The 15,694-nt window shown below is 38.9% G+C and overlaps 1 protein-coding gene across 1 annotated transcript in view; it reads left to right on the top strand.

Annotated features, from left to right (window-relative positions):
- slc1a6 (solute carrier family 1 member 6) overlaps nucleotides 1–15,694 on the top strand; it is a 55,222-nt gene that overhangs the window by 26,385 nt on the left and 13,143 nt on the right. The window contains exons 7-8 of the mRNA XM_039767044.1: nucleotides 2,855–3,049; nucleotides 8,764–8,898. Coding sequence (XP_039622978.1) covers nucleotides 2,855–3,049; nucleotides 8,764–8,898 — 330 coding nt within the window. The remainder of the gene's footprint in view (nucleotides 1–2,854; nucleotides 3,050–8,763; nucleotides 8,899–15,694) is intronic.

Raw genomic sequence — 15,694 nt, 5'->3', positions numbered from 1 at the left:
AGTAGTGTGGTAGACAGTAAGACGTTAGGGACTTTCAAAACTCGACTTGATGTTTTCTTGGAGGAAACAAGTGGATAGGACTGGCGATCTTTGTTGGGCTGAATGGCCTGTTCTCGTCTAGATTGTTCTAATGTTCTAATGTTCCCTAAAAAGAAAAGAGTTAGAAAGAAAACTGGAGTTTGAGACCACTGGTTTAGAATGTGTACTTATACCTTTCCCAATGTATAAGACTTTATTTTAATGAATACTAAAATAAGAAACAAGTTGTTTTGGACCTTTTTCTACATTTGTTTTAACTAGTTATTTCATTGTCATATGCACTTAATGCGTAGTTAGTTAATTCTTGTTTGCAAGTCCTCTAAGAACAGTTATGATAATATAAGAACAAAAGACACACACACTCTCCCCCACACAAAATACAGATACAATTCAACATACATATCTAAAACATATGTTTGTACATTTTTGGGATTAGATCAGTGTTTTTTTTTTTTCTTACAGTATACACTGTGTTGCACTACTGTATTTGTTGTTATGATTGGTTCAATAACTTTATGACTTGTGGAAAGAAACTGTCTTTGAATCTACTGGTGTAAATGCAAGACGTAAACAGTAAGAAAAAGGACTTTGTAGAATGGCTGAAATCTTAAATGATACTTGTTTGCTTTTCTAAGGCAGTGAGGGTTGTATGTGTCCTGAAGGGAAATATTCTGTGCCTCCTTCACCATATCCTGAAGTGGTTTATGATGTTTTGTAAATTCTCCCATTCTCTTGTTTATTCTCTTTTTACATTAATTGAACAAAATAATTATTAACGTATTAAACACAATAAAGAAAGACAATAATAATGTTTAAATAACAACAAAAAGATACAATAAAAAGAAAATATACTTGAATTAGGGATAAGACCCTGGGTGAACAATAATACCTGTGGCCTGAGGAATTAATGGAAGGCATGCAACAATGCATCTTCGAAAATAGTATATAGAAGCTTATGTTGTACAAAATACAGTGTAGAAACCCAGGCTCCGTATGTCCAGAACACACACATCTATTAAGACATTGTCCTCCAACTCAATGTCCCCACACACAACACAGTGCTCCAACACACACAGTATTCAGTCCTTCTCTTTACTTTTGCCGCCTCTACTCCTTTCTTCCCAAGCTTCGTCCTCCTTCTCCCGACTCTGGCTTCTGAATGGAGTGAGACGGCCTCCTTTATAGTACACCTGGAAGTGCTCCAGGTGTCTCTTGATGAACATCCGGCAGCACTTCCGGGTGTGGCAGAAGTGCTGCACCAGAACCCTGCTCCTCTTCTGGCAGCACTTCCGGGTGTGGCGGAAGTGCTGTATGTCCAGACTCTGGAGCTGTCCAGGTGCCCTTTGGCAGTGGCCACGAACCCCCACCAGGTTTAGCTTCTGAGCTCCAATTCCATGGCCCCGATGTAAACCAAGGGGGCTGCCCTCTTGTGTCCCAGGGGAGGTACTCCTGGTAGTATGCCCATTCCCCTGGTCTTCTCTTGAAAAGAGCGTCCCATCCGGGCAGGATCCCCGACTGTCCATTACAACAGATACAAGCTCAGAAAAGCAATGAACTGGTTTAAATTTCCATATGGGAGCAAACTAGACAGAGTGGTTTAGCATTGTCTTGCTGAAGTATGCCTTCCCTGAAAAAGATATTGTCTGGATGGGAGCATATGTTGCTCTAAAACCTGTATATACCTTTCAGCATTGATGGTGCCTTTCCAGGTGTGCAAGCTTCTCATTCCATAGGCATTAATGTACCCCCATACCGTCAGAGATACAGGCATTTTAAATGAGCACAGATAAAAGGCAGGATGGTCCATCTCCTGTTTAGTCCGGAGGACGCGGTGTCCATGTTTTCTAAAAAGAATGTCAAATTTTAAGTAATCTGACCACATTTCTCCAGATTCTCTAATCTTTTGATAATATTATGCACTGTAGATAATGAGATATTCAAAGTCGTCACAATTTTACACTAAGGAATATTATTCTGAAATTTTCCCACAATTTATAGATGCAGTTTTTTGGACTGATGAACCTCTGCCTATCTTTACATCTGAGAGACTCCATCTCCTTAAGTTGCTCTGTTTATACCCAGTCATGTTGACAATTAACCTAATTAGTTGCAAAATGTTCCTCAAGCTGTTCCTTTTAGTATCACTCACTTTTATAGCCTTTTGTTGCCCCATTCCAACGTTTGAGACTTGTTGCTACCATTAAATTCAATTTGTTTTTGCTATTTTCATGAAATAGTAAAATGTCTCACTCTCAACATTTGATGTGTTTTATATGTTCTATTGTGAATAAAATGCAAATTTATGAAATTTGCAAATCATTGCATTCTGATTTTATTTACATTTTACACAGCATCACAACTTTTTTGGAAATGGGGTTGTATTTGTTTCCCAATTTAGATTCTGATGTCGCCTTCTTGAAGCAAGTGCTACTTAGTACTCTTTTGCAGTACAGTACTGGCACAAAGGCAGAAATGAATGAAAGAGAGAGAGAGACAGCGAGATGCACAGCTGTTTTAAAGAGAATGATGGAATCACAGATTAGTTATTTTTGTTCACTTTAAAATATACCTTAAAATAAACTTTTTGCTAAAACAGTCTCTGCAAGTGCCTGTTGCTTTTTGACAACAAGGCCTTCCATAACCCTGAACCCATAGCCAAAAAGGACAATACCCACTTGGAAGGATGGTGCAGTGTCACATGTACATTTTTGCAGTTCACACGATGAGTCTAGCTAAACAAAAGACAGATTATATAATTATTTTCCTGCTCTGCTTAACAGTAATAAAAGCAATTCACTCTTTCACGTTTTTTTAGTTCTGCAACTCTGCCTATCACATTCCGCTGCCTTGAAGAAAATATTGGAGTGGATAAACGAGTGACACGCTTTGTACTTCCTGTGGGAGCAACAATTAACATGGATGGAACGGCCCTCTATGAAGCCTTGGCTGCTATCTTCATTGCTCAAGTCAATAATTTGGACCTGAACTTTGGTCAAATTATAACTATCAGGTATATAATAACTTTCTGTACATTTTATTCTCAGTTTTATTTATTTATTGACATTGCAATTAAGTTATTATAAATTTGTTAACATTTAGCTTTATCTGGAATGTGTTATTGAAATCTGTTTTATGTTTAAATGTGCCTTATTTGTTCTCTAATGTGTCTTGTAATGGTGTATTATGTAAATCACACAATACAAAATAAAGTGTGATTAATTGAGAAACCCAAGAAGTAACGCCACAGTATCCTGCATACTACTGTAAAAAGAGAGTAACCCCATAAAGCATGTTGATAATTGAGTAATATACTAGCAATGCATTTGTTAAATAAATGGCCTGTGAAGATGCGGGCAGCTTTTTTTATTTGTATTTTTTATATATACAGTGCATCCGGAAAGTATTCACGGCACATCACTTTTTCCACATTTTGTTATGTTACAGCCTTATTCCTTAATGGATTAAATTCATTTTTTTCCTCAGAATTCTACACCCAGCACCACATAATGACAACGTGAAAAAAGGTTACTTGAGATTTTTGCACATTTATTAAAAATAAAAAAAATCGAGAAATCACATGTACATAAGTATTCACAGCCTTTGCCACGAAGCTCAAAATTGAGCTCAGGTGCATCTTGTTTCCCCTGATCATCATTGATGTTTCTGCAGCCTAATTGGAGTCCACCTGTGGTAAATTCAGTTGATTGGACATGATTTGGAAAGGCACACACCTGTTTATAGAAGGTCCCACAGTTGACAGTTCATGTCAGAGCACAAACCAAGCATGAAGTCAAAGGAATTGTCTGTAGACCTCCGAGACAGGATTGTCTCGAGGCACAGATCTGGGGAAGGTTACAGAAACATTTCTGCTGCTTTAAGGTTCCAATGAGCACAGTGATCTCCATCATCCATAAGTGGAAGAAGTTTGAAACCACCAGGACTCTTCCTAGAGCTGGCTGGCCATCTAAACTGAGTGATTGGGGGAGAAGGGCCTTAGTCAGGGAGGTGACCAAGAACCTGATGGTCACTCTGTCAGTGCTCCAGAGGTCGGTCCTCTGTGTAGAGAGGAGAACCTTCCAGAAGGACAACCATCTCTTCAGCAATCCACCAATCAGGCCTGTATGGTAGAGTGGCCAGACAGAAGCCACTCCTTAGTAAAAGGCACATGGCAGCCCGCCTGGAGTTTGCCAAAAGGCACCTGAAGGACTCTCAGACCATGAGAAACAAAATTCTCTGGTCTGATGAGACAAAGATTGAACTCTTTGGTGTGAATGCCAGGCTTCATGTTTGGAGGAAACCAGTCGCCGCTCATCACCAGGCCAATACCATCCCTACAGTGAAGCATGGTGTTGACAGCATCATGCAGTAGGGATGTTTTTCTGTAGCAGGAACTGGGAGACTAGTCAGGATAAAGGGAAAGATGACTGCAGCAATGTACAGAGACATCCTGGATGAAAACCTGCTCCAGAGCGCTCTTGACCTCAGACTGGGACGACGGTTCATCTTTCAGCAGGACAACAACTCTAAGCACACAGCCAAGATATCAAAGGAGTGGCTTCAGGACAACTCTGTGAATGTCCTTGAGTGGCCCAGCCAGAGCCCAGATTTGAATCCGATTGAACATCTCTGGAGAGATCTTAAAATGGCTGTGCACCGACGCTTCCCATCCAACCTGATGGAGCTTGAGAGGTGCTGCAAAGAGGAATGGGCGAAACTGGCCAAGGATAGGTGTGCCAAGCTTGTGGCATCATATTCAAAAAGACTTGAGGCTGTAATTGCTGCCAAAGGAGTATCGATAAAGTATTGAGCAAAGGCTGTGAATACTTATGTACATGTGATTTCTCAGTTTGTTTATTTTTAATAAATTTGCAAAAACCTCAAGTAAAATTTTTCACGTTATCATTATGGGGTGTTGTGTGTAGAATTCTGAGGAAAAAAATGAATTTAATCCATTTTGGAATAGGGCTGTATCATAACAAAATGTGGAAAAAGTGATGCGCTGTGAATACTTTCTGGATGCACTATATATGTACAGTGGAACCTTGAGATACGAGTTTAATTCGTTCCAGCACTGAGCTCGTATAGCGAATTTCTCATATCTAGAACAAACTTCCCCATTGAAAATAATGGAAATCCAGTTAATCCGTTCCGCACCCCCAAAAATATCAACAAAAAAATCAATTTTCCTAACAAATAACACTGATAAATAATATATACAAGTGGAACCTCAGTTTGCAAGTAACTTGGTTTACGAGTGTTTTGCAAGACGACCTAAATTTTTCAATTAATTTTGACTTGATAAAACGAGCGATGTCTTGCAGTACATGAATATTGATACACTTGGTCTGCTGAGCGTCATGTGATCATAACTGAGCTGATGTACTTCTCTCCCGTGCGCGTCTCTCTCTCCTTATCTCTCGCTCGCACACGCGTCTCTCTCTCTCTCCTTATCTCTCTCGCTCGCTCGCTTGCGCGTGCCTCTCTCCTTATCTTGCTCATGCGCGCACCTCTCTCTCTCTCGCCTCTTGAGGGCAATCGTCTCCTATTCTCCGTCTGCATGTCCGCGATTTTTTTGGCTACGCTTATACGGCGAACTGCTACAGCGAAACAATGAAATCACAAGCGCACAAACGTGTAGATCCTCACGCTACGGGAGAACAAGGAACACTGAGTGAGCTGACAGGCTGGCAGCGTCAGCTTGGGTCAATCCCCGAGTCGAGGCGCATCGGGAAACGCGTCACGCATACCCACTGCCTGGCTCGTGGCTCTTTACGCGAGCCAATGCTTGTATTTAGATCCGAATTTTTCACTCATACTTTCCTCTTTTATTGAATTTCTTGTATACAGAGGTGATCGTATCTCGAGGTTCCACTGTGTGTGTATATGTATATGTATATGTATATGTATATGTATATGTATATGTATATATATATATATATAAATATATATATATAATATACTGCTCAAAAGAATTAACGGAACACTTTTTAATCAGAGTATAGCATAAAGTCAATGAAACTTATGGGATATTAATCTGGTCAGTTAAGTAGCAGAGGGAGTTGTTAATCAGTTTCAGCTGCTTAACAACAGATGCACTAGAGGGGCAACAATGAGATGACCCCCAAAACAGGAATGGTTTAACAGGTGGAGGCCACTGACATTTTTCCCTCCTCATCTTTTCTGACTGTTTCTTCACTAGTTTTGCATTTGGCTACAGTCAGTGTCACTACTGGTAGCATGAGGCGATACCTGGACCCTACAGAGGTTGCACAGGTAGTCCAACTTCTCCAGGATGGCACATCAATACGTGTCATTGCCAGAAGGTTTGCTGTGTCTCCCAGCACAGTCTCAAGGGCATGGAGGAGATTCTAGGAGACAAGCAGTTACTCTAGGAGAGCTGGAGAGGGCCATAGAAGGTCCATAACCCATCAGCAGGACCAGTATCTGCTCCTTTGGGCAAGGAGGAACAGGATGAGCACTGCTAGAGCCCTACAAAATGACCTCCAGCAGGCCACTGGTGTGAATGTCTCTGACCAAACAACCAGAAAGACTTCATAAGGGTGACCCAAGGGCCCCATGTTCTCTAATGGGCCCTGAGCTCACTGCCCAGCAGCATGCAGCTCGATTGGCATTCGCCATAGAATACCAGAATTGGCAGATGCACCACTGGTGCCCTGTGCTTTTTAAAGATGACAGCAGGTTCACCCTGAGCACGTGACAGAAGTGAAAGGGTCTGGAGAAGCCATGGAGAACATTATGCTGCCTGTAACATCATTCAGCCTGAGCAGTTTGGTGGTGGGTTAATGATTGTCTGGGGAGGCATATCCAGGGTCACACAGACCACTACAGGCTTGACAAAGGCACCTTGGCTGCCATTAGGTATCAGGATGAAATCCTTGGACCCATTGTCAGACCCTATGCTGGTACAGTGGCTCCTGGTGCACGACAATTCCTGGCCTCATGTAGTGAGAGTATGCAGGCAGTTCCTGGAGGATGAAGGAATTGATACCATTGACTGGCCACCACACTTTCCTGACCTAAATCCAATAGAACACCTCTGGGACATTATGTTTTGGTCCATCCAATGCCACCAGGTTGCACCTCAGACTGTCCAGGAGCTCAGTGATGCCCTGGTGCAGATCTGGGAGGAGATCCCCCACAACACCATCTGTCATCTCATTAGAAGCATGCACCGATGTTGTCAGGCATGTATACAAGAACACAGGGGCCATACAAAGTGCTGTGTACAATTTTGAGTTGCTACAATTAAATTTTGGCAAATTGGACTAGCCTGCCACATAATTTTTTCACTCTGATTTTTGGGGCGTCTTTGAATTCAGGGCTCTGTAGGTTGATCATTTTTATTTCCATCAAACGATGTGGCATCCTTTCGTTCCTAACACATTAGCCAGTCTATATCAGTATAGATATCCAGGAGGATTTCTTTTTCCCATTGAGATCTGATGTGTTTTCAAAGTGTTCCTTTAATTTTTTGAGCAGTTTATATATATATATATATATATATATATATATACTGTGTATGTGTGTGTGTATATATATATATATATATATATATATATATATATATATATATATATATATATATATATATATATATATATATATATATATATATATATATATATATATATATATATATATATATATATATATATATATATATATATATATATATATATATATATATATACTGTGTATATATATATATATATATATATATATATATATATACTGTATATATAAATAAAGCTTGTGTTTTTTCAGTGACACAGTGATGTACTTTTTCAGGATTTTTTTTTAGTCTTGTGGCTGCTAGGGGCATGTCTATTAAATGTATTATTGTTTCTGTTTTTAGTAGCCACCTTTATTTAAGTGGTCTTACAACAACAAATCATTAACTGATATACTATATACACCTTTGAAAATTCATTTGTAAATGTTTTAACTAAGCCCACATATTAATTAGGGTAAGAAAATGTCTGTTTGAAAGGGTTAGTGCTGATGCTTCACCTCCCAGTTGTATGTATGGAGTCACTCTTTGTATGTGTGGAATTTTCTGTAGGTGCTGCAGATTTGCTCTGACATCTCAGTGATACCCAGGTTAAGCAAACTGGCACAGTATGAGTAAATGTGAAGTCTGTGTGTCCTCTGTTCAGGTTTCCTTCCTGCCTTGTGTCCTGTGCTTCTAGCATGGACTCCAAGCTCCATGGCCATAAACTTGATTAAACAATTGTGACAATGATGGATGGATGACCAAACATTCATTAATTATATTTAGCAATATGTAAAATTGATCATAGAAATTCACTGGAATAATGACTGAAGTTGACACCTGATTAAGGCTACATTGCCAAAATATTTTCCGCCCATTTTTGTTCAGTTTTGTTTCATAGTGATTTAAAAAAAATCTATTCACACAATCACTGGTAACTAGTAGGCTTCTTTCTTTAAGCTTCAAAAATGATATACAAAGATTATTCAAGTGACATAAAGTATACTTTTATTTTTATAAGAAGTGTGGATTTCTCAGAAAAGTGTGTGTGTTAATGAAGTGCTGACTCCAGCTTTTAACTGCTGATGGAATAGCATGGAGTCCTTAATAGGTACTTCTAAGAAGGGATAGGAAAAGTTTTTTCAGGGTGTTTGAGAAGTTATGTTTGTTCATACTGCAAATGATATTTTCAAATCTGTTTTTCCAATCAGTATCACTGCAACAGCAGCTAGCATTGGAGCTGCAGGAATCCCACAGGCTGGCCTTGTTACCATGGTAATCGTATTGACCTCTGTGGGGCTCCCAACTGAAGATATTACTTTGATCATCGCTGTCGATTGGTTTTTGTAAGTTTTTCTTTCACTATTTTACATCACATTGAATAGTCAGGATGTGAACCCTATTACTCCAGTTTAATTCATTTTTAATATTTTAGTGTGAAAATCATACAAACCATGAAACCTAACTGAAATAATTTTTTATTATGTTATTGCACACATCCATTTAAAAGACCAGAGCACGGAATATGTTTACAAATAACACAGCAAATATCAACATTGCAAAAGAGAAGGGGCAGAGTACGTATGTGCATTTATATTAATCATATAGAACAGCAATGGCCATACTACATAATTACTGTTTTTCACAAATCCCTTTCCAAACTAACACAGCTAAAGCATATCTGTGATAATGAAATGTCAAATATTGTTCTGTTCTGATATGCAAAGTTAAATTCAAGTCAATTTAAGTTTATCATCACAAGTGTACATAGTATAATTAAGTCCTTGTTTTCATGTCACCTAAGAGCAGCTGACAAAGTATAGTAGTATAAATGAATAAACACATCTCTCTATTACTAAAAAAAAAAAAATCCTGGAGTGAAAAAGTAGGGCAACGATACGTGATCTTCACGTTAAGATCACGGAAGACACTTAAAAGAACCATAAGACTAGTGAGATTGGCCATGGAGTGTCTCGTGGGGACCTTAAACATGAGACTTTGTGCCAAGAGATTGACCCAGGACCGTCTCGCGATGACGTAGAACATGACATTCTTGCAAGACATGCCCTACTTACAAATAAATAAGAGCAAGGGCAGCCAGCAATTTGAACAAACTCAGTCGTTTTTTGGCTTTGAGCACACACAGATCCAGGGCTCTCAGTGCATATAAAGCATATAAGAACAATATGTTATAAATGAAACATAGACAACTAAGCGAAGAAGAAAGTAGTGCGGAGAAAAGAGATGCAAAAGCGTTGGAGAGACAAATAATCTAGGTGCAAATTCAGAAAATAAGGAAAGTAATTATCAGCCTGAAACAAGTGGAATTGAAAAAAAAGCATGTCCAATCTGGTCGTTAGCGCTATACACATGCAGAGCAGGTCACAGATTATGAAATCAGTGGAATTCGAAAGGCTCAAAAAAAAAATAGTTGCCATGATACACATGTGGAGAAAGTTAAAGAATATGAAAGTAGAAGAATTAGAAAGTATAAAAAAAAGAAAGTACAGATCACAGGAGCACAAACAAACGGAAATTATTACTCGAAAAAGGGAAAATAATCACCACGGACCAGGTGTCATTAAAAAAAAAAAAGCAAGATAAAGCGAGGTCAGAAAAGGTTAAAAAGGTTAAAAAACAAGGGGGCAAAACACATGCAGAGCAGGTTAGAGATAATGAAAACTGGAATTCAAAAGACTCAAAAAAAACGTAGGCACGAAACACATGCAGAGCAAGATACAGAATATGAAAGCAGAAAAAAACGTCAGTGTCAAAAAAAAAGAAAGTAAACATCACATTAGTGCAAAGAAAGAGAAATAATTACTCTGAGACATAACGAAAAGGCAAATAGAGATCAAATATATGGACAGAGGTGATATGTCAGAAATATGTAAATACTGTAAGGCTTTGAAGTTTAAGTCAAAAGAACTTCAAAAACAGAGTTTACGTCACATGCATTTATTGGTTACTTTGCAAAAAAAATATTAACTGCTGATGATGTAGATCATTTTGTCTGTGCTGAAATTCCAAACAGGGAAAGCTGTCCTGAATTATGGTACAAAGTCATTAAACACATGTCTCACTGACCTCATTAAAAAGATTCAGCATGTTGGGACTCGAAAGATTCCAAATATTGTTTTTACAGAAGTCCTGAATAAAAAATTGAAACTAATGAAGTAGCAACAATTCATAGAAAAAAAAATCTTAAAAGTGTGTATCCGGAAAAACAATAACAGGGGTTGGCGAGCGAAGCAAGCAGGGGGCGAAGCCCACTAGTAAAATGAAATAAACAATCTGGCATCCACAAGAGGGCATGTATTTCTGATGAACAAGGGCAGGTAGCCAGTGTAAGACAATAAACCGTGCGGCATTGTGTGTCCGAGCATCATGCCGTCCACAACAGTGCTAGAATGCCCAATAAAGGCAATGAGGAGCATAAAGAAATAAGGATATAAGGAGAGACATACAGTATCCAGTGAACAGAGTTTAATGAATGCAGGTCCCAATTTAAACAGACGGACTTACCATTAAGCCTGTTTTAATAAACGAGCTTTGCGGTATACTAGTGTATTTGTGTATGTATGTGGTTTTTTTATATATATATACACACACACACACACACACACACACACACACACACAGACACTTGACTCTTTATGTTTTGACTGACCTTTCAGTAACCTTACCACTTGTGGCAAGACTACTAGTGCAACTACCAAAGATGCTCTACTGTTTTTCAGAAGGAAGAGTGAAAAAAGAGTCCTGTAGGATGGCTGAGGTCTTTAGTAATATTGTTTGCCTTTCTAGAGCAGTGAATGTTGTATATGCCCTGAACAGAATACATTTGGGTGCTGATAATATCTGTCACTGCTTTCTTGACTTTATAATCTTGAGCCCAACAAGTGATATACCAGACAGTAAGGATGGAGTCATCATTTAGAGAAGTTAGTAAGATCAGATTGATAAATGTGAGCTTTCCTTAGATGTCTGAGGAAATGGAGCTGCTGGTGAGCCTTTTTGACAAGACCCAAAATACGGTTTGCCCACTGTATTTCATTGGTTACAGAGACTATCTTCCTTTCTGATGTAAATGGCAGTATGGTCTGTCTTCAGTTTCTTCAAGTCAATGAACAGCTCCTCTGCTGTCATTAAAGGTGTTATCTTGCTACCACTGAGTCAGCAGGTAAGCTTTTTCTTTGTAAGCTGTCTTGTCATTGTTGGTTATCAGGCCTATGATGGTGACATCATCAATAAATTTCATGATTGGAGTTGGCCACCCAGCCTTAGGTGAGCAAGAAATACATAAGGGGAGGAGCACACTTCCATGTGGAGTGCCAGTGTTGAGGGTCAGCGTGTTGGATGTGATGCTACCAATCTGGACATGCTGAAGTCTCTTGGTTATATGCAACATCCAGTTGCAGTAAGTGGCACTAAATCCGAATTTGAGTTTGATAGTCAATTTTTTTTTTACAATAGCGTTAAATGGTGAGCTGTAAACTATAAACTAGGTTGATGTAAAATGCAGGGGATATGGCATCCTTTGTGGAGTGGTTGTGATAATAATGCAAACTTAAGGTGGTGCAGATCATCTGGAATATTTAGTTTAATGCATCCCAGCACTAGTCAGGCAAAGTACTTTATAACAATTGGAGTGAGTGCCACCGGTTTATAGTCATTCAAACAATCCACTTTTGTTTTCTTAGGCATAAGGATTATTGATGTCCTTATTCAGCAGGCAGGGACTACAGACTCATGTAGTGCAATATTTTTTATTGATTTTAATTAGAAGCAGGTAACATTCCATCCAATCAAGTCAAACTTAACAAAGCAAAATTCAACCCCACCCAAGAGAAAGAGAGGAGAGTCAACAACCAAAGCTGCTTTCTAAAAGCAGCAAGAAAGGAAGAGTATCCTTTTCCCTGAAATGAGGCTTATTCTAAAATGTTATTGATTAGATACTGCCATATTTTAAAAATGTTTTGAACAGATCCTCTAAGTGAGAATTTGATAGGACATTAGTTACCCACTGACTTGAAAGGGGGAGGGGGGTGTGGGATTCTTCCAGTTGAACAAGATAAGTCTACTTGCTAGTAGTGAAGTAAAGGCAATTACAGTTTGTTTGTCCTTCTCCACTTTAAACCCATCTGGGAGTACACCAAACACAGCTGTTAATGGGTTAGTAGTGATTGTGGCACCAAGGTTGTCTGATAGGCATTTTAAGATTGTGTTCCAAAATGTTGTTAATGTAAATTAAACTATGTGGCCTAGTAAGACTGGAGGTAGGTTACAACATTCACAGGTTGTCTCTTGAACTGGAACATTTTGGACAATTATAAACGAGATAAATGCGCTTGATAAAACATTTCAAGTTGAATGATTGAATGGTTTGTGCATATGGAGCTAGAGTGTATTCTGTGCATGGCTGCCTTCCACTTCTTTTCTGAAATATTAAGTGACAGATCCTTTCCCCAGTGAACCGTGGGATCTTTGAAACGAAGGGACTTTAAAATATTTTTTATAAGTTGTAGAGGTGCTATCTGATTCTTCAAGTGAAAGTTAAAGTGTTCAACGACATCTCTCTTATTACTGACTCAGGTGATGCGGCAGTCCTTGTCCTCCTTGACCTGTCCGCTGCCTTTGGCGCCATTGACCATGAACTATTGCTGATGCGGCTTGAACATCTTGTTGGGCTTAAAGGGGCTGCTCTTAACTGGTTCAGGTCATATTTAACTGGTAGACACTTTTCAGTGACTTTAAATTCATCTTTTTCATCTAATGCTCCTCTTAAATATGGTGTTCTGCAGGGATCTGTTTTGGGTCCTATCTTATTTTCTATATATCTTCATGCTATTGGAGTAATTTTTAGGAAATTTAACATTTCTTTTCACTGCTATGCTGTTGATACTAAGGTTTATATTCCCGTCTGCAACTCTGCAACAAATCAACTCCACAACTGTCTGTCTGAACTAAGATCCTGGATGGCTAATAATTTTCTTGATCTAAATTAAAATAAAACGGAGGTGCTTATAGTGGGTCCATCGGCTAAAGCCCAAATTGGTCTTGGACTTCTCAGCTCTTCCTCTGTCTTTTCCAAACCTCAAGTCCGCAATCTTGGTGTTACCTTTGATAGTAACCTCTCTTTTGAGAAACAACTAAATTCTGTAGTCAAGAGTTGCTTTTTCCAACTTTGTCTATTAGGTAAGATAATGCCTTTTTTATCTTCTAAAGATCTTGAGAAAGCTGCTCATGCTTTTATTTTTTCTCGCCTCGATTACTGCAACTCGCTGTATTCTGGAATTAACAAATCTCTGATACACAGGTTACAGCTGGTCCAAAATGCTACCGCGCGCTTTCTGGTTGGGGCAAGAAAGTATGACTCTGTTTCTCCTATTTTAGCTTCTTTACACTGGCTGCCTGTCAGTTTTCGAATTGATTTTAAAATCTTGCTGCTAGTTTTTAAATCTTTACATGGGCTTGCTCCTGCCTATTTATCTGAATTGTGTGCTTTACACCAGCCATCCAGAGTGCTTAGATCTTCCGGTCAGTTGTCTCTGGTTGTCCCTCATACCAAATGTAAAACCAAGGGGGACAGGGCCTTTGCAGCTGCTGCCCCTCGCCTGTGGAACTCTTTACCTCATCATATAAAGGAGTCGTCTACAATTGAACTGTTCAAAACAAGATTAAAGACTCATTTCTATTCACTTGCATTCTGTGACCTTCAGTAATACTGATGGATTCCTCTTTGTGATTATATAACAGTATTTCTATTTATTATGTATCTTATTTTATGTTCATATATTTTATTACTATTTATGTTTTATTGTTTATTGTTTTTTTTTTTTCTATTATTGTAAAGCACTTTGGCCGCAGCATTACTATGTTGTTTTAAATGTGCTATTTAAATAAATTGACATTGACATTAACAATGCTGATTCTCCCTGCTAATGTAAGTTAGAGGGAAGATCAACTATTCATGTATTTTTTCATGCATACATCAAAATTTTGTTGATAAAGAGGTTTATATTTACTTGTGATATCTACCACTAGATACTTAAACTGGTCTGCTAAAGTAAATGGGAAGCTGTCCAGCCCAGTATTGTGTGCTAGAGAATTAATTGGAAAGCACTTTTTTATTCAACTTGATTTTGAGTCCAGGTATCTTTTGAAAGTCTGCTTACGCTTTCAGGACTACTGGCATGGAATTTTGTGTGTCAGATATATGCAGTACCATATCATCTGTATACAGTAGACCCCTGCGAAATTGCGGTTCAGAGTTCGTGGCCTCAGTCATTCGCGGATTTTTCCTTAGAACCTAACTAATAATTGTTAGCGGAAACCGCAAATATCCTGCGCAATTTTTATGGCTTTTTATCGTGGCAATACTGTACTGTAGAGAGAAGAGGATGCAACTGTAGAGGAAACCGCGCCTTTTGATGGTGAAATTAGCCAATAGAATTTGAAACTGCAACTCCCAGCAGTCCCTGCAGTGGCTCTGATTGGTCTTCAGCTTAGGGTGATGGGGGCTGTTGAGGTCAAAGGATGTCAGCACGGATTTTAAAAAGGGCGCCGGTGATCAAAAGCAAAAAAAAAAGTTTTTGTAATTTGTGTTTCAAGTTCCTGGTCTGTCTGCCTTCTGTTGGGTTTTCCTGTACTTATTCAATTTGTCCTGGATTGTTTCGTGCCTCTGGATTGCCTGCCGTCTGCCTGTGTACATGAGGACTGTAAGTGGATTTATGGCCATCCTGCAAAGAAAGGAGCACTCCTGAACCCATCCACCCGTCTTCACCATTTCAGAAACTACCGATAGGACCATCTGTACATTTCCATTCAACGTGCGGATCTCTGCACTATCAATTTTCATCATTACATTTCATCCGATGCCGTTTTTCATTAACTTTTTCATGATTTACTGTGTGTTTTTTGTTTGTGCTATGTTGTATTTAATGTGTAATCGCTGTAAGGGGAACAGGGGTGGTATCATTGTTTTCATTACATTCTTTATTTGCTGTTTAATTACCGGTTTGCTTTGTTTTTGTGAGCATGCGCTAGTCGGGTCAAGGCTGGGTGCGTCCCTGGGATTGTCCACCATAAAAATAAATAAATCACTGTCTTCTCAATGGTGTGAATCTTAGCGGCAGCCCC

The sequence above is a fragment of the Polypterus senegalus genome, chromosome 10 (genome assembly GCF_016835505.1).
Source record: "Polypterus senegalus isolate Bchr_013 chromosome 10, ASM1683550v1, whole genome shotgun sequence".
Lineage (NCBI taxonomy): Eukaryota > Metazoa > Chordata > Cladistia > Polypteriformes > Polypteridae > Polypterus > Polypterus senegalus.
Note: the sequence above shows the minus strand (reverse complement) of the source record. Positions and strands in the feature narration are given on the sequence as shown.